General features: G+C 36.3%; 1 protein-coding gene across 1 annotated transcript; it reads left to right on the top strand.

Moving 5' to 3' along the window:
• Positions 1-2,326: 2,326 nt before the first annotated feature.
• LOC130949326 (uncharacterized) lies at positions 2,327-3,172 on the top strand. Its single transcript, XM_057878077.1, has 2 exons — positions 2,327-2,786; positions 2,844-3,172. The coding sequence occupies exons 1-2, from the start codon at positions 2,327-2,329 to the stop codon at positions 3,170-3,172; spliced, it is 789 nt and encodes a 262-aa protein (XP_057734060.1).
• The last annotated feature ends 16,888 nt before the right edge of the window (positions 3,173-20,060 follow it).

Raw genomic sequence — 20,060 nt, 5'->3', positions numbered from 1 at the left:
TACTCTATTTTTATTTTTTGTTGGGTTCAATTTTGACATCACACTGCTCTCAGTTTAGGATCATACTACTCATTCTTTATCTTCAAAATCTCAGTTTATTCTACGATTTCAAGATCTCGTCTCATTCTTTGTTGAAAATTTTTTTATAGTCAATAAGTGTCAAAATAAATAGTATTTTTGGCGGTTAATAAGTATCATAAAAAATATATTCTCAAATTTTTTTAACATTATTTTTGACAGCCAATATTTATTAAAATAAGATTTAACCTTTTTTCACAATTACTTATATGTTAAAAATACTATTTTTGACAAAACTTTTTTTTAACATATTTTCATAGTTAAAATAGTGTCAAAATTTATTTTTTTGACGAATTTTAATTCTTTTTTTTTACACATATAACTCTAAAAAATAATCTATATTGTTGTAGCGACGTTCTATTTATTAAAAAAGCATTTAATTTTTTAAATAAATTAATTAAATATTTTCTATTTTAGAATACTAGCACTACAAGAAAAAAGAGCTATTTTAATATTTTATTTTTTAATACCATAATTAAATATAAAAAATAATATATATTTTTGACAAATATCACAAATGTCAAATTCTCTATATTTTTTGATGAATAATTTGACCGTAGAAAATTACTTCTTAATTTTGACACTCATTTATTTTCAATTTACTCTATTTTTCTTTTTCGTTGGGTTCAATTTTGACATCACACTGCTCTCAATTTGGGATCATACTACTCATTCTTTATCTTCAAAATATTAATTTATTCTTCAGTTTCAAGATCTCATCTCATACTATTTCAAATTTTTCTAACAAATTATTTTTGACAGCCAATATTTATCAAAATAAGATTTAAACTTTTTTCACAATCACTTATATGTTAAAAATACTATTTTTGACAAAACTTTTATTAACATATTTTCATAGTTAAAATAGTGTCAAAATTTATTTTTTGACAAATTTTAATTCTTTTTTTACACATATAACCCTAAAAATAATTTATATTGTTGTAGTGTAAAAAACAATAATTTTTTCTAAAATATATAAAATTTAAAAAGTATTTATTAATTTATAAAATATTATTTATCTTATTTATAATACAAACGAAAAAAATTATATTACAAATACTAATTTTTTAGTTGTTTTATGGTCCAATTGTACACATATTTAGTTACGGTAAAAGAAATATATTTTTATTTTTACTTTTTTTAATTTTTAATATTTTATTTACAAATTAGATTTAGTCAATTAAAATTTTACTTATTTCATTTACACTCGATATAAATTCATACTACTTATTTTATTGTTATTGTAATAAAATGTGAATAAAGTGTAAAAGTATAACTTCTCTTAAAATTATATATATTAATAAATAGATATATAAAAGAGATATATGAAAGAAAAATAAAATTTAAATTTAAATTAGACTAAAATTTGGGAAAGAGAAAAAGTTAGCCATTATTAAAATAGTTGGAAGGTTAATATTAATTTTTAATTTTATCGAAAGTTTCTAAAATATTAAAATGGGTGGACACAAATTTCGATAAAATTAAAAAATAATATTAACTTCTCAACTATTTTAATAATTATCCAACTTTTTCTCTTTTTTAAATTTTTGTCTAATTTAAATTTAAATCTCATTTTTTTTTCATATATCTCTTTTATATTTCTATTTATTAATATATATATATATATATATATATATATATATATTATATAATCTTAAGAGAAGTTATATTTTTATACTTTATTACACATCTTATTTATAGTGATAATAAAATAAGTAGTATGAATTTATATCAAATATAAATGAAATAAGTAAAATTTTAATTGACTAAATCTAATTTGTAAATGAGATATTAAGAGTTTAAAAAAAATTAAAAATAAAAACATATTTTTTGTATTGTAACTAAATATGTGTATAATTATTGGACCAAAAAAAAAAACTAAAAAATTAGTGTTTGCAATATGATTTATCTCGTTTGTATTATAAATAAGATAAATAATATTTTATAAATTAATAAATATTTTTTAAATTATATATATTTCAAAAAATTTATTGTTTTTTAGTATTCTAAAATAGAAAATATTTAATTAATTTATTTAAAAAATTAAATGTTTTTTTAATAAATAGAACGTGCAATTAATTTATTGAATAAAAATTCTTTAATTTGGTAGTTAATTTATTTTATTAATATCATCACCTATGTTCAAATTTGACTTTATCTAGGAATCTGTGGACATTGAGCAATCTAAACCTGACTCCAAACCTAACCCAACTGATCCTATACTTCACTAACCTGCAAAGAACAGAAAATGTGTCGCCCCCAGGCTGATTTTTTTCTGCACCGCATTTTTTGGAGCTTCTATCTGTGTATTGTAGCATTCAGACACTGCAAGTCACTGGTGCAGGTTGATGGCACGCACCTGTACGGAAAATATAAAGGTGCACTTCTGGTAGGTGTTGCACAGGATGGGAATCAAAACATTGTGCTTATTGCATTTGCGATTGTCGAGGGTGAGACAGCAGACGCGTGGGAGTTTTTCCTAACCAATTTGCGGAGATATGTTGTTACCATTGATGGTGTGGGTATTATTTCTGACTGCCATACCTCTATCGACGCTGCAATGGCTCGCAGTAACGGTGCATGGTCACCACCAAGGGCCTGGCACATGTACTGCATCAGGCACATCGGGTCCAACTTCTTAAAGAGGTTCAAGGCTCCATATTTGCATAAACTCGTGGTCAACACAGTTATTTCAACTTGCTATTATGGTTCTATTTATAGCAAATTTGTGGCACCTACTTATGATTAAATGGTTTGTTCAACAGGCTATTATAGGACGGAGCAGGAGTATAATAAAAACTACCAAAGGCTTAAAGAGCAGGGTGAGGCATATACTCAATGGTGCGATGAGATCGGTGTTGAGAGATGGGTGTTGACATTCGATGGTGGTCATCGTTGGGGACATATGACAACAAACTTGGTAGAGTGTATAAATTCTGTCCTGAAGGGTGCACGCAACCTTCCTGTGACTGCCCTTGTCCGGTCAACTTTCTATCGGCTGAATGAGTTGTTCACTCGGAAGAGTACTGAGGCTCATGACCGTCTCCACAACGGATTCACGTATTCAGAATTTGCAACGAAGAGAGTTGAATAAAGCTTCCGACGTGCAGGAAACATTGTGGTCAACCGGTTCGACAGGCGCAACGAGATGTTTGAGGTCCGCGAAATGCAAGATGGTACCATTTACACTGTTAATCTTGCACAACGACACTGCAACTGTGGCCACTTCCAGGTTGAGCGACTTCCATGTCGCCACGTGCTTGCATGTTGCGCCAACCAGCGTCTTGATTGGCAAGTGTACGTGCACGATGTGTACAAGATGTCTCAAATTTGCAAGGTGTACAGGAGCGAGTTTGTTCCGATGGGTGACCCATCTACATGGGATAGATACGAAGGAGCGAAGGTGATCGCCAACTGGACATTGAGGCGCGCGACAAAGGGAAGACCGAAGTCAACCCGCTACTTGAATGAGATGGATTCGCGGGATATGCGTGGTCCTCGCCGGTGTACGGTTTGTGGACGCGAGGGACATAGCCGCAACCGGTGTCCTCAGCGCGCAGGTCCAAGCTCCGCTGGAGGACATTAGTGGCTAAGCTTTTGTGTAACTTTATTATCCCCTACGTCACAGTTGTATGTGGCTTTTATGTAACCTGGTCCTCTATTTTAAATTAGAATAACAAATTAATAAAAATGATAATAATAATAATAATAACAATAATAACAATAATAGTAACCAAAACAGAATAACAATACGAATAACAATAAAAACCAATAATGTCGCGTAAGTGGAATACCAACATCGCCGAGCTGATCGCGGGGTATAGGTGCCAGGAGCGGCATACGCTCCCACGCCCAAACAAAAAGCAATATCAGGGGGCCATCCATCTCTTTGCATCTGTATCGTGATGCACGACATAACGATCTGTACAGGTGTGCCAGACAGGCTGCTCCCCAACTGTATGATGAAATGCGGTCGAAATCTCGAAGTAGCGGTAGAAACTTCGAGTTCAATGAAGTAGTCGACTTATCCGGAAACACAACTGTTTCGAGCACGCAGAAAATGTGCGCTCGAACGTACCGCTCAACAGACTGCTGAGTATCACACCTCTCGGTGTCTCTGCACCGTCGCACCCATGCAATATTAACCTTCCCCGACACGTGATCTTGCTGACCGGGCTCCCGACCAAAACACGCCATGCAGTTCTCCACCAAAAACTGGTGACTGCTGTCTGATCTACCTGTAACGGCCTCCCCATTAATCGGGAGACCAAGAATATAGCTCACATCTTTCAGCGTCACCGTCACCTCACCGACCGGAAGATGAAATTTGTGAGTCTCCGGCCTCCAGCGTTCTACCAAAGCACTCAGTAATGCAGAATGACCTCTCATTTTGCCGACTCGCGAAACGAGTTGAAACCCAATCAATGCCAGTGCCGCAACAGCTACCTCGTTAAAGGTATCTGACGGATCAAGTTTTCTGGACAACAAATTCCTGATACCTTGCAACAAGAAAATTGATAGCTATTAGAATTCTAAATAATATCAGTTAATAATTTATTCAAAAAAAGAGTTAGCAATAATAATTATTAAGTATTATTATTACTATCTTAAAAAATAATAATAAATTATTAAAAATTCATAAATACTGATTACTCATAATAGCCAGTATTGTAAACAAATAATAATAAACTAATCATAATAATAACAACAAATCACTAAAAAATAATAATAACTTAATACACTACACAGTATTACCACAAATAATAAACAGTATTCTGTTATTAAATATTATTATTTATTATTACAATATACTGCCTAACTATTAAAATTAGTAAAAAAAAATTTTCAAACAGTGTTAAAAAAATTCGTTTACTAAACAGTAGTATTATAAGTTATTCTCACTATCATAACCAATATTATAAACAAATAATAATATACCGATCATAATAATAATTACTCAAATATAACAATAATAACCATAACAATAACTATTTATTATATTGACATTTTTAATGACAATAACAATAACAATTAATAATTTTTTTAATTAAACAAACATTGTTAAAAAAAAACCGTTGAGTACAACATTATTATCATTATCATGAAAAATAACAACAAATCACTAACAAATAATAATAACTTAGTACACTAACATAACAAACCAGCATTATAAACAAATAATAATATACCAATCATAATAATAATTACTCAAATATAACAATAATAACCATAACAATAAATATTTATTATATTGATTTTTTTAAAAACAATAACAATAACAATTAATAATTTTTTTTAATTAAACAAACATAGTTTAAAAAAAACTGTTGAGTACGGCATTATTATCATTATCATGAAAAATAACAACAAATCACTAACAAATAATAATAACTTAGTACACTATCTGATTTATTATTAAAAAATATTATTAAATTATTCTCATTGTCATACCCACTATTATAAACAAATAATAATGTAATATTAATAATAATAATAATAACAATAATATTAATAACATAATAATAACACTACCAAAAAAAATTAAACGGTTATGAGAAATAAATAATAACATAATATTAGTAATAGTAATATTACTAACCACAGTACTAATTACAAACAAAATTTAAATAAATATATATTAAAATAAAAAATTTACTTACCCATTGAGGATGATCCAAATATTCAATAATGTGATCTTCAGGTTTAGTAAAATTACAAACCATTTTTCAAATGATGGTCTTCACTCTAACCAGCACCATTTTGCTCTTCTTCTTCCTCACTAAACCACTCAGCAAGCCTCCGAGGGTACCCCTCACGATTGCCTCTTTCTCTCAACAAGCCTTTCACTTTACAAAATTTTCTTCCTGCATTTTACATTGCACTCGCGTTTATAGCCCCTGGAACTGATATCCTGAACACGTGTCGTGCATGCAGCAGGGGAGCCTTCAAAACGCAACCTGCGTTTTTCCCTGACAGCTTCAAAACGCATCTTCCGTTTTGCTTCTCCAATGCGGTCAAAAAAGCAGTCTTGGTCTGTGATGAGCGGATAATTTATACGCTTTTTGGCATTGTTTTTAGGTAGTTTTTAGTATGATCTAGTTACTTTTAGGGATGTTTTCATTAGTTTTTATGTTAAATTCACATTTCTGGACTTTACTAGGAGTTTGTGTGTTTTTCTGTGATTTCAGGTAATTTCTGGCTGAAATTGAGGGACCTGAGCAAAACTCTGAAAGCAAGGCTGACAAAGGACTGCTGATGCTGTTGGATTCTGACCTCCCTGCACTCGAAATGGATTTTCTGGAGCTACAGAACTCCAAATGGCGCGCTCTCAACGGTATTGGAAAGTAGACATCCAGAGCTTTCCAGAAATATATAATAGTCCATACTTTATTTGGGAATTGATGACGTAAACTGGCGCTCAACGCCAGTTCCATGTTGCTGTCTGGAGTCAAACGCCAGAAACACGTCACGAACCAGAGTTGAACGCCCAAAACACATTACAACTTGGCGTTCAACTCCAAAAGAAGTCTCAGCTCGTGGATAGATCAAGGTAAGCCCAAACATACACCAAGTGGGCCCTGGAAGTGGATTTATGCATCAATTACTTACTTCTGTAAACCCTAGTAGCTAGTTTATTATAAATAGAACTCTTTACTGGTGTATTATACATCTTGGAACGTTTGGTTCTCAGATCATGGGGGCTGGCCTCTCGGCCATGCCTGAACCTCTCTCGCTTATGTATTTTCAACGGTGGATTTTCTACACACCATAGATTAAGGGTGTGGAGCTCTGTTGTACCTCAAGTTTCAATGCAATTACTACTATTTTCTATTCAATTCTCTTTATTCCTATTCTAAGATATTCGTTGCACTTCAACTTGATGAATGTGATAATCCATGACACTCATCATCATTCTCACCTATGAACGCGTGTGACTGACAACCACTTCCGTTCTACTTTAGACCAGGCGCGTATCTCTTAGATTCCTTAAACAGAATCTTCGTGGTATAAGCTAGATTGATGGCGGCATTCATGAGAATCCGGAAAGTCTAAACCTTGTCTGTGGTATTCTGAGTAGGATTCTGGGATTGAATGACTGTGACGAGCTTCAAACTCCTGAAGGCTGGGCGTTAGTGACAGACGCAAAAGAATCAAGGGATTCTATTCCAACCTGATTGAGAACCGACAGATGATTAGCCGTGCTGTGACAGAGCATTTGGACCTTTTTCACTGAGAGGATGGGATGTAGCCATTGACAACGGTGATGCCCTACATACAGCTTGCCATGGAAAGGAGTAAGAAGGATTGAAGGAAGAAGTAGGAAAGTAGAAAAAGAAAGGGCAGAGTATCTCCATGCGCTTATCTGAAATTCCCACCATTAATTTACATAAGTATTTCTATCCCTTTATTTTATTTATCTTTTAAATATCTAATCCAATTACATTTGACTCTACCTGACTGGGATTTACAAGATGACCATAGCTTGCTTCATACCAACAATCTCCGTGGGATCGACCCTTACTCACGTAAGGTATTATTTGGACGACCCAGTGCACTTGCTGGTTAGTTGTGCGGAGTTGTGAATTGAATTTTAGACACCGTGATACTGAGTACCAAGTTTTTGGAGCCATTACCGGGGATTGTTTCGAGTTGGAAAAGAATGAATCACAATTTCGTGCACCAGTCTGCATGCAGGGGGCACAGGGACACGTTTCGCTTGTTGGAGCTACTCCCCTTCAAAACGCATCCTGCATTTTGTAGCATGCTAATAGCTTTCAGAATTCCTCATGCAGGTAAAACGTTTCCTGCGTTTTGCTTTTCCTGCCACTTGCAGATCCACATTCCAGTATTACACGCCATGCAACAATATACTTGAACATCACCATTTTTTCCCCATTCATTAATTAATTTCTGTCACCCCCACAGCTATGCCAACAAGTTTCATCACATATAGAAAATAAATGGCATTATCACCGTAGCATTACCCATGTCTTTGCATATACATTTCATCTCCTGTTTTGTTATGTGCTTCTTTCATGTCATTTTGAATTTGGCAGTTTTTTTGCTTTGGTCCTACTTGAATAGAAACTATAATTGTACTGTTATGTTATCATTTTTGTACACTAAATTTATTACTTTTAGATTGTAGTTTCCGTTCTTCTTTATATGTCTCATCTATTTTATTTTTACTTGAAGTTACGGTCTCAATTAGACAATAATTTAAGTGTATAAATAATATTGTGGTTTAATTACTCTGTTGGTTCCTATAGTTTCACGAAATTTTCAATTAGGTCCCTATACTTTTTTCTTTTTAATTGGATCCCCATACGTTTTTTTTTCAATTAAATCCCTACCGTGACAAAAACGTCTAAAATAACAGAATATTCTCTTAAAAAAATGAATATTCTCTCTTTTAGGATAGCAAAACACTCTTATATTTTTAAAATTCCAAAACAACCCTTCTCACTTCCACACTCACATATAGCTCTCTCTAAATTCCGTTGTTCGCAATTTATATATAAACCCGAACAATAGGGGCGCGTGAGCTCCACATCCTCAGCGGTCTCACTCTGACACACTCTTTCCTCTTTCTTGTTCTTCTTTTTTCTGTTTCTGTTTCACAGTAATAGGGTTTTAGGGTTCATCTTCTTCCCGCACATTTCAATGTCAGAGAAGTCCAGGAAGGTACCTTTCACGGTCTCCTCCGGCAACGTCTCCTCCAGCGGCGTCTCCTCCAGCAGCGACCTCCTTCTGCGACGTCTTCTCCAGTGACGGTCTCCTTCGGCGACGTCTCCTCCTGTGACTTCTCCTCCAGTGATGTCTCTTCCAGTGGCTTCTCTTCCAGCAACGATCTCCTCCTATGGCATTCTCCTACGCTGGCAATCTCGTCAATCGAGCTATTGAGCTACGAGTTTCGTTTTCGGCAGACTCACGAGTAGGTTCTTCTCTCTCTTTGCCTTTGTTCTCTTGAAAATATTTCATTCTAATGGATGGTCTTAGGCTTTCCTTAGATTAGATGAACAAATTTAATTAAAATTGGTTTGAATCTCAGTATAGTAGTCAAAATGTTTCTCGTTCTTTATTCTCAGCATTTATGTGCTCTATTTTGTTGTTTAATTTCCATAAAAGAAAAGAGGAAAACACTCATTGTAATTATTATATTCTTGTGATTTGCTATAAAATTATATCATTGCTTTGCTTTTCTGGATGAGTTATGATTTGAGTACGACAGAATACTCTTAAAATTAACTTTCTAAGAGATTATATTTAGTTTATTGAACTATAGCAATTTCACATGTTAGTATACTCATCTTTGTCAGGGCTTTGTCCTGTCTGATCCAAAGAATATGATGTTCCTTTGCAGTTTTCTCATTGTGATATCATTGGTTTGTGGTGCTTATTTAGTTGGCAATGCATTCACCACCAAGGAGTATAAACAAGTAAGTACGAATTTCTATTCCAAACTTCTAACTTTGAAATCTGAATTGCTAGACAGAAAGAGAGAAGATTGTTATAGCGTAACTTTTTATGGTCGTGGTGTTGTAGAGCTTTCTTTTTCTTTTCTTCATCCTGTTCTTTTTACTTCAAGTATAAGAATGAAACCTCTGCCTCACTGCAATCTGTAACAAACAAAACTTAGTGTGCTTTAGTTAGATTTTACACCATTGGTACTCAAATTTCTTCTATAATACATAAAATGAATAATATTAAATTTTATTATGTATATAAGTGGTGCACGAAATTGCAATCACACTTTTGCAATCCGCACAACTAACCAGCAAGTGCACTGGGTCGTCCAAGTAATACCTTACGTGAGTAAAGGTCGATCCCATGGAGATTATTGGTTTGAAGCAAGCTATATTTATTTTATTATTCTTAGTCAGGATATCAATCAAAATTATCAATGGGAATTATTGGATTGGAAAAATAAAAGAGAATAAAATCGTTACTTGTTGTGCAGTAATGGGGAATATGTTGGAGTTTTGGAGATGCTTTGTCCTCTGAATTCCTGCAATGTAATATTCAACTCAATTGTTTGTAAAGCCCGTCTATGGCAAGCTATATGTAGGGTGTCACCATTGTCAGTGGCTACCTCCCATCCTCTCAGTGAAAACGGTCCAGATGCTCTGTCACAGCACGGCTAATCAGCTGTTGGTTCTCGATCATGTTGGAATAGGATCCATTGATCCTTTTGTGTTTGTCATCACGCCCAGCAATCGCGATTTTGAAGCTCGTCACAGCCATTCAATCCTTGAATCCTACTCGGAATACCACAGACAAGGTTTAGACCTTCCGGATTCTCAAAAGTGGCCGCCATCAATTCTAGCTTATACCACGGAGATTCTGATTAAGGAATCTAAGAGAAGCTCATTCAGTCTGATGTAGAATGGAGGTGTTTGTTAGGCACACGTTCATGGATTGAGGAAGGTGATGAGTGTCATGGATCATCACCTCCTTCATAATTAAGCGCGAATAAACATCTTAGATAGGAACACACACACGTTTGAGTGAAAGAAAAACAATTGCATTAATTCATCGAGATGCTGCAGAGCTCCTCACCCCCAACAATGGAGTTTAGAGACTCATGCCGTCAAAGTGTATAAAATTCAGATCTGAAAATGTCATCAGGTACAGGGTAATCCTCTAAAAGTTGTTTAAATAGTAAACTAGTAACCTAGGTTTACAGAAATTAAGTGGACTAAGATAATTAGTGCATAAATCCACTTTTGGGGCCCACTTGGTGTGTGCTGGGGCTAAGACTAAAGCTTCTCACGTGCTTGGACTGTTTCTGGAGTTGAACGCCAGGTTGTGACGTGTTTTGGGCGTTGAACTCCAACTTGTAACCTGTTTCTGGCGCTGGACGCCAGACAGCAGCATGATACTGGCGTTGAACGCCAGTTTACGTCGTCTATCTTTGCGCAAAGTATGAACTATTATATATTGCTGGAAAGCCCTGGATGTCTACTTTCCAACTCCGTTGAGAGCGCGCCAATTGGACTTCTGTAGCTCTAGAAAATCCATTTTGAGTGCAGGGAGGTCAGAATCCAACAGCATCAGCAGTCCTTTTTCAGCCTAAACCAGATTTTTGCTCAGCTCCATCAATTTCAGCCAGAAATTACCTGAAATCACAGAAAAATACACAAACTCATAGTAAAGTTCAGAAATATGATTTTTGCTTAAAAACTAATAAAATTCTATTAAAAACTAATTAAAACATACTAAAATCTACATGAAATTACCCCCAAAAGCGTATAAAATATCCGCTCATCACAACACCAAACTTAAACGGTTGCTTGTCCTCAAGCAACTAGATAAATAAAATAGGATGAAAAGAAATTAAGAAGCAATAATATCTCAGAGTTTTAAGTGAAGCTCAGATTCTTATTAGATGAACGGGACTTGTAGCTTTTAGCTTCTGAACAGTTTTGGCATCTCACTTTATCCTTTGAAATTCAGAATGGTTGGCATCCATAGGAACTCAGAATTCAGATAGTATTATTGACTCTCCTAGTTTAGTATGTTGATTCTTGAACACAGCTACTTATTGAGTCTTGGCCGTGGCCCTAAGTATGTTGTTTTCCAGTATTACCACCGGATACATAAATGCCACAGACACATAACTGGGTGAACCTTTTCAGATTGTGACTTAGCTTTGCTAAAGTCCCCAATTAGAGGTGTCCAGAGTTCTTAAGCACACTTTTTTTGCTTTGGATCACGACTTTAACCACTCAGTCTCAAGCTTTTCACTTGGACCTGCATGCCACAAGCACATGGTTAGGGACAGCTTGATTTAGCCGCTTAGGCCTGGATTTATTTCCTTGGGCCCTCCTATCCATTAATGCTCAAAGTCTTGGATCCTTTTTACCATTGCCTTTTGGTTTTAAGGGCTATTGGCTTTTTCTGCTTGCTTTTTCTTTCTCTCTCTTTTTTTTTTTCAAAAAATTTTTTTTCACTGCTTTTTCTTGCTTCAAGAATCAATTTCTTTTGATTTTTCAGATCATCAATAACATTTCACTTTTTCATCATTCTTTCAAGAGCCAACAATTTTAACATTCATAAACAACAAGATCAAAAATATGCACTGTTCAAGCATTCATTCAGAAGACAAAAAGTATTGCCACCACATATAAATAATTAGAATTTTTCTTATTAAGAACTCGAAAAAAATATTGCCTCTTTATTCTAAAAATCTACTATTTTATTCATGTTTGATGATGATGAGAAAAATAAATTATAACTTAATTGGAATTAAAATCAAAGTAGAGATACTAATTACTACTACTAATATATAACTTCTAAGGTAAATTTCTAATAAGAACAGTTATCACAGAGTTAAGGCAAAGATTAGAACTCAACGACCTTTATTTTGGGAAGTGGATGTTCCTCTAGTCTGTGGGGTGCTTGGTCCTTCAAGATATAATTTCTGACGCTTCAGTTCCTTCAAGTCACATCCTTGCTCTTCCTGTTCCCTTAGGTGCCATGATCTTGATGAGTTTTAGCTCCGTGATCATGACAAATCACACCAAACTTAGAGGTTTGCTTGTCCTCAAGCAAAAGAAAGGATAGGGGAGGAATAGAGGGAGAGGCAATTTCAAAATTCAAAAGATATGATGAGTTTGAAAAAGATTTGAAAAAGAGTTGGATTGGAAAAAGATTTGTGTTTATGGATTAAGATATATTTGATATTTTTGAAAAAGGGATTTTAGAAATTAGGATTAAATTTTTTTTTTAAGGGATGACATTTTGAAACATGTTTATGCAAGAAATCATGAATTGAAACATAAAAATTTAGAAAATTTGTGAAGAAAAATGAATTTTACCTCCTCCCCACCATCCTGGCGTTAAACGCCCAAATGCTGCATGTTTTGGGCGTTTAACGCCCAATTGCTGCTTCTCCTGGGCGTTCAACGCCCAGCTGTTGCTTCTTTCTGGCGTTGAACGCCAGGAAGTCCTTTGTCACTGGGCCTTTTTCTGAACGCCCAGGACGCTATCAATCCGGCGTTAAACGCCCAGAAGGTGCTTCTTTCTGGCGTTCAACGCCCAGAAGATGCTCCTTTCTGGCGTTTAACGCCCAGATGGCTACCCTTACTGGCGTTGAACGCCCAATGGGTGCTTCTTTTGGGCGTTCAACGCCCAAAACGTTTCTTACTGGCTTTTTCATGCCAGCAAGCTTCCAAATTTCCCTGCAACTCTGTGAATTCAATCAATTGCTATTTTACCTTTTGAAGATACTCTGACATATATCTGTAAAAATCAATTAATTAGCAAAAACAAATAAAATTAAATTTTGTGAATGGCTGGGTTGCCTCCCAGCAAGCGCTTCTTTAGTGTCGTTAGCTGGACTATTACTGAGATTTTAATCAAGTCTCAGTTTTGAGCATTCTTGCTCAAAATTGCTTTCAAGATAATGTTTAACTCTCTGTCCATTAACAATGAACTTTTTGTTAGATTCATTATCCTGAAACTCTACGTATCCATATGGTGATACACTTGTAATCACATATGGACCTCTCCACCGGGATTTTAATTTCCCAGGGAATAATTTGAGCCTAGAATTAAATAGCAGAACTTTCTGCCCCGGCTCAAAGACTCTGGATGACAATTTCTTATCATGCCATTGGTGCACGAATTTGCAATCACACTTTTGCAATCCGCACAACTAACCAGCAAGTGCACTGGGTCGTCCAAGTAATACCTTACGTGAGTAAGGGTCGATCCCACGGAGATTATTGGTTTGAAGCAAGCTATGTTTATTTTATTATTCTTAGTCAGGATTTCAATTAAAATTATCAGTTTGAATTATTAGAAAAATAAAAGAGCGTGAATTAATTACTTGTAATGTAGTAATGGAGAATATGTTGGAGTTTTGGAGATGCTTTGTCTTCTGAATTTCTGTAATGTAATATTCCATCCATGAAAAAGTGCAAAGTTCCCTCCATGGCAAGCTGTATGTAGGGTGTCACCATTGTCAGTGGCTACCTCCCATCCTCTCAGTGAAAACGGTCCAGATGCTCTGTCACAGCACTGCTAATCAGCTGTTGGTTCTCGATCATGTTGGAATAGGATCCATTAATCCTTTTGCGTTTGTCATCACGCCCAGCAATCGCGAGTTTGAAGCTCGTCACAGCCATTCAATCCTTGAATCCTACTCGGAATACCACAGACAAGGTTTAGACTTTCCGGATCCTCAAGAGTGGCCGCCATCAATTCTAGCTTATACCACGAAGATTCTGATTAAGGAATCTAAGAGAAGCTCATTCAATCTGATGTAGAACAGAGGTGGTTGTCAGGCACACGTTCATGGATTGAGGAAGGTGATGAGTATCACGGATCATCACCTTCTTCATAATTAAGCGCGAATGAACATCTTAGATGGGAACACACACGTTTGAACGGAGAAATAAAAACAATTGCATTAATTCATCGAGACGCTGCAGAGCTCCTCACCCCCAACAATGGAGTTTAGAGACTCATGCTGCCAAGGAATATAAAATCCAGTTCTATAGACGTCATGAGATGCAAAGTAAATCTCTAAAAGTTGTTTAAATAGTAAACTAGTAACCTGGGTTTACAGAAAATGAGTAAACTATGATAGATAGTGCAGAAATCCACTTCTGGGGCCCACTTGGTGTGTGCTGGGGCTGAGACTTAAGCTTCTCACGTGTCTGGGGCTGTTTTGGGCATTCAACGCCAGGTTGTAACCTGTTTTTGGCGTTGAACTCCAGCTTGTAACCTGTTTCTGGCGCTGGACGCCAGACAGCAGCATGATACTGGCGTTGAACGCCAGTTTACGTCGTCTATCTTCGCGCAAAGTATGGACTATTATATATTGCTGGAAAGCCCTGTATGTCTACTTTCCAACGCCATTGAGAGCGCGCCAATTGGACTCCTGTTGCTCCAGAAAATATATTTCGAGTGCAGGGAGGTCAGAATCCAGCAGCATCAGCAGTCCTTTTTCAGCCTAACTCAGATTTTTGCTCAGCTCCCTCAATTTCAGCCAGAAAATACCTGAAATCACAGAAAAACACACAAACTCATAGTAAAGTCTAGAAATATGATTTTTGCCTAAAAACTAATAATATTCTACTAAAAGCTAATTAAAACATGCTAAAATCTACATGAAATTACCCCCAAAAAGCGTATAAAATATCCGCTCATCACAACACCAAACTTAAACTGTTGCTTGTCCCCAAGCAACTAGATGAATAAAGTAGGATAAAAAGAATTTAAGGAGTAATAAAATCTCCGAGTTTTAAGTGAAGCTCATATTCTAATTTAGATGAGCGGGGCTAGTAGCTTTTTGTTTCTGAACAGTTTTGGCACCTCCCTTTATCCTTTGAAATTCAGAATGATTGGCATCCATAGGAACTCAGAATTCAGATAGTATTATTGATTCTCCTAGTGTAGTATGTTGATTCTTGAACACAGTTACTTTATGAGTCTTGGTCGTGGCCCTAAGCACTTTGTTTTCCAGTATTACCACCGGATACATAAATGCCACAGACACATGACTGGGTGAACCTTTTCAGATTGTGACTCAGCTTTGCTAAAGTCCCCAGTTAGAGGTGTCCAGAGCTCTTAAGCACACTCTTTTTGCTTTGGATCACGACTTTAATCACTCAGTCTCAAACTTTTTACTTGGACCTGCATGCCACAAGCACATGGTTAGGGACAGCTTGATTTAGCCGCTTAGGCCTGGATTTACTTCCTTGGGCCCTCCTATCTATTAATGCTCAAAGCCTTGGATCCTTTTTACCCTTGCCTTTTGGTTTTAAGGGCTATTGGCTTTTTCTGCTTACTTTTTCTTTCTCTCTTTTTTTTTACTGCTTTTTCTTGCTTCAAGAATCAATTTCATGATTTTTCAGATCATCAATAACATTTCTCTTGTTCATCATTCTTTCAAGAGCCAACAATTTTAACATTCATAAAATTCAATATAAAAAATATGCACTGTTCAAGCATTCATTCAGAAGACAAAAAGTATTGCCACCACATATAAATAATTAGAATTTTCCTTATTAAGAACTCGAAAAAATTAAATTGCCTCTTTATTCTACAAATCTACTATTTTATTCATGTTTGATGATGATGAGAAAAATAAATTATAACTTAATTGGAAATAAAACCAAAATAGACATGCTAATTACTACTACTCCTATATAACTTCTAAGGTAAATTTCTATAATAATACTATCACAGAGTTAAAGCTTAAAATTAGAACTTAACAACCTGTATTTTGGGAAGTGGATGTTCCTCTAGTCTGTGGGATGCTTGGTCCTTCAAGGAATAGCTTCTGACGCTTTAGTTCCTTCAGTTCACATCCTTGCTCTTCCTGTTCCCTTAGGTGCCATGATCTTGATGAGTTTTAGCTCAGTGATCATGGCAAATCACACCAAACTTAGAGGTTTGCTTGTCCTCAAGCAAAAGAAAGGAAAGGAGAGGAATAGAGGGAGAGGCAATTTCGAAATCCAAAAGATATGATGAGTTGAAAAAGATTTGAAAAAGATTTGGATTGGAAAAAGATTTGTGTTTATGAATTAAGATACATTTGACATTTTTGAAAAAGGGATTTTAGAAATTAGTGTTTTTAGAAATTAGGAATAAAATTTTTTTGGAATTGAAGGATGATATTTTAAAACATGTTTATGCAAGAAATCATGAATTGAAACATAAAAATTAGAAAATTTGTGAAGAAAAATGAATTTTACCTCCTCCCCACCATTCTGGCGTTAAACGCCCAAATGCTGCTTGTTTTGGGCGTTTAACGCCCAATTGCTGCTTCTCCTGGGCGTTCAACGCCCATCTGTTGCTTCTTTTTGGCGTTGAATGCCAGGAAGTCCTTTGTCACTGGGCGTTTTTATGAACACCCAGGACGTTGTCAATCTGGCGTTAAACACCCAGAAGGTGCTTCTTTCTGGCGTTCAACGCCCAGAAGATGCTCCTTTCTGGCGTTTAACGCCCAGATGGCTACCCTTACTGCCGTTGAACGCCCAGTGGGTGCTTCTTTTGGGCGTTCAACGCCCAAAATGTTTCTTACTGGCTTTTTCACTCCAGTGAGCTTCCAAATTCCCTTGTAACTCTGTGAATCCAATCAATTGCTATTTTACCTTTTGAAGATACTTTGACATATACCTGTAAAAATTAATTAGCAAAAACAAATAAAATTAAATTTTGTGAATGGCTGGGTTGCCTCCCAGCAAGCGCTTCTTTATTGTCCTTAGCTGGACAGTGAGCTCTCATGGAATCTCACAGATAATCAGAGCAAGGTTGGGACCTCCCAACATCAAACTTAGAGTTTGAATGTGGGGGTTCAACACCAAACTTAGAGTTTGGTTGTGGCCTCCCAACACCAAACTTAGAGTTGGACTGTGGGGGCTTTGGTTGACTCTGCAGTGAGAGAAGCTTTTCATGCTTCCTCTCCATGGTTACAAAAGGAGAACCTTGTGTCTTATAGTTTGCAATGTCTGCAAACCACAGAGCTTCCTGAACAGCAAACAATTGCTCATCCGGAAAGGTTTCAGAGATCTCAGTAGGAGGGAGGGATGCTCCTGCTACTGGTTCTATCCGGGACAGGTGATCAGCTACTTGATTCTCTGTTCCTTTTCTGTCTCTTATTTCTATATCAAACTCTTGCAGAAGCAACACCCATCTTATGAGCCTAGGCTTTGAATCCTGTTTTGTGAGTAGATATTTAAGAGCAGCATGGTCAGTGTACACAATCACTTTTGATCCTACTAAGTAGGATCTAAACTTGTCAATGGCATAAACCACTGCAAGTAATTCTTTTTCTGTGGTTGTGTAATTTTTTTGGGCATCATTTAAAACACAACTAGCATAATAAATGACATGCAGAAGCTTGTTATGCCTCTGTCCCAATACTGCACCAATGGTATGGTCACTGGCAGCACACATTAGTTCAAAGGGTAATGTCCAGTCTGGTGCAGAAATAACTGGTGCTGTGACCAGCTTAGCTTTCAGGGTCTCAAACGCCTGCAGACACTTTGTGTCAAACACAAATGGCGTGTCAGCAGCTAGCAGATTGCTCAGAGGTTTTGCAATTTTTGAAAAATCCTTTATAAACCTCCTATAGAATCCTGCATGCCCCAGAAAGCTTCTGATTGCCTTAACATTGGCAGGTGGTGATAATTTTTCAATTACTTCAACTTTAGCTTGATCCACCTCTATTCCCTTGTTTGAAATTTTATGCCCAAGGACAATCCCTTCAGTCACCATAAAGTACATTTTTTCCAGTTTAAAACTAGGTTGGTCTCTTGGCATCTTTTCAGAACAAGTGCTAAATGGTTAAGGCAGGAGCTGAATGAGTCTCCAAATACTGAAAAGTCATCCATGAAGACTTTCAGAAACTTCTCTACCATATCAGAGAAAATAGAGAGCATGCACCTTTGAAAGGTTGCAGGTGCATTGCACAAGCCAAATGGCATCCTTCTGTATGCAAATACTCCAGATGGGCATGTGAATGTGATGAGCGGATATTTTGTACGCTTTTTGGGGGTAATTTCATGTAGATTTTAGCATGTTTCAGTTAGTTTTTAATAGAATTTTATTAGTTTTTAAGCAAAAATCATATTTCTGGACTTTACTATGAGTGTGTGTATTTTTCTGTGATTTCAGGTATTTTCTGACTGAAATTGAGCAAGCTGAGCAAAAATCTGAGTTAGGCTGAAAAAGGACTGCTGATGCTGTTGGATCCTGACCTCCCTTCACTCGAAATGGATTTTCTGGAGCTACAGGAGTCCAATTGGCACGCTCTCAACGGCGTTGGAAAGTAGACATCCAGGGCTTTCCAGCAATATATAATAGTCCATACTTTGCGCGAGAATAGACGACGTAACTTGGCGTTGAACGCCAAGTACACGCTGCTGTCTGGAGTTAAACGCCAGAAAAACGTCATAACCCGGAGTTGAACGCCCAAAACACGTCAAAACCTGAAGTTTGACGCCAAGAAAGGCCTTTACACGTGGAAAGCTTTAGTCTCAGCCCCAGCACACACCAAGTGGGCCCCAGAAGTGGATTTCTGCACCAATTATCTTAGTTTATTCATTTTTCTGTAAACCTAGGTTACTAGTTTACTATTTAAACAACTTTTACAGACTTATCTTGTACCTCATGACACTTTTCAGATCTGAATTACATACCTTGTGACGGCATGAGTCTCTAAACTCCATTGTTGGGGTGAGGAGCTCTGCAGCGTCTCGATGATTTAATACAATTCCTTTGTTTTCCATTCAAACACGCTTGTTCTTATCTAAGATGTTTATTCGCGCTTAACTGTGAAGAAGGTGATGATCCGTGACACTCATCACCTTCCTCAACCCATGAACGTGTGCCTGACAACCACCTCCGTTCTACATCAGATTGAATAAATATCTCTTAGATTCCCCAACAGAATCTTCGTGGTATAAGCCGGATAGATGGCGGCATTCATGAGAATCCGGAAAGTCTAAACCTTGTCTGTGGTATTCCGAGTAGGATTCCGGGATTGAATGACTGTGACGTGCTTCAAACTTTAACCTGCTGGGCGTTAGTGACAGACGCAAAAGAGGGATTCTATTCCAGTAGGAGCGGGAACCAACCGGTGATCAGCCGTACTGTGACAGAGTGCGTTAGCATAGTTTTCACTGCGAGGATGGGAAGTAGCCACTGACAACGGTGACACCCTACATAGAGCTTGCCATGGAAGGAACTTGCGTGTGAGAAGAGGATTCCAAGGAAGAGTTGAAGTTCATAGGACAAAGCATCTCCAAAACCCCAACATATTCCTCATTACTGCCTAACAAGTAACGCTGTCCTCCTCTTTTATTTTTATAATCAAATCTAGTAATTTCACTTTTAATCCAAATAACCCTATTGACATCCTAACTAAGACTAATAAAATAAATATTGATTGCTTCAAACCAATAATCTCTGTGGATTCGACCCTTACTCACGTAAGGTATTACTTGGACGACCCAGTACACTTG

This window comes from Arachis stenosperma, chromosome 9 (assembly GCF_014773155.1).
Source record: "Arachis stenosperma cultivar V10309 chromosome 9, arast.V10309.gnm1.PFL2, whole genome shotgun sequence".
In the NCBI taxonomy this organism is placed as follows: domain Eukaryota; kingdom Viridiplantae; phylum Streptophyta; class Magnoliopsida; order Fabales; family Fabaceae; genus Arachis; species Arachis stenosperma.
The sequence above is the reverse complement of the archived record's forward strand: the minus strand, read 5'-3'. Positions and strand labels throughout refer to the sequence as shown.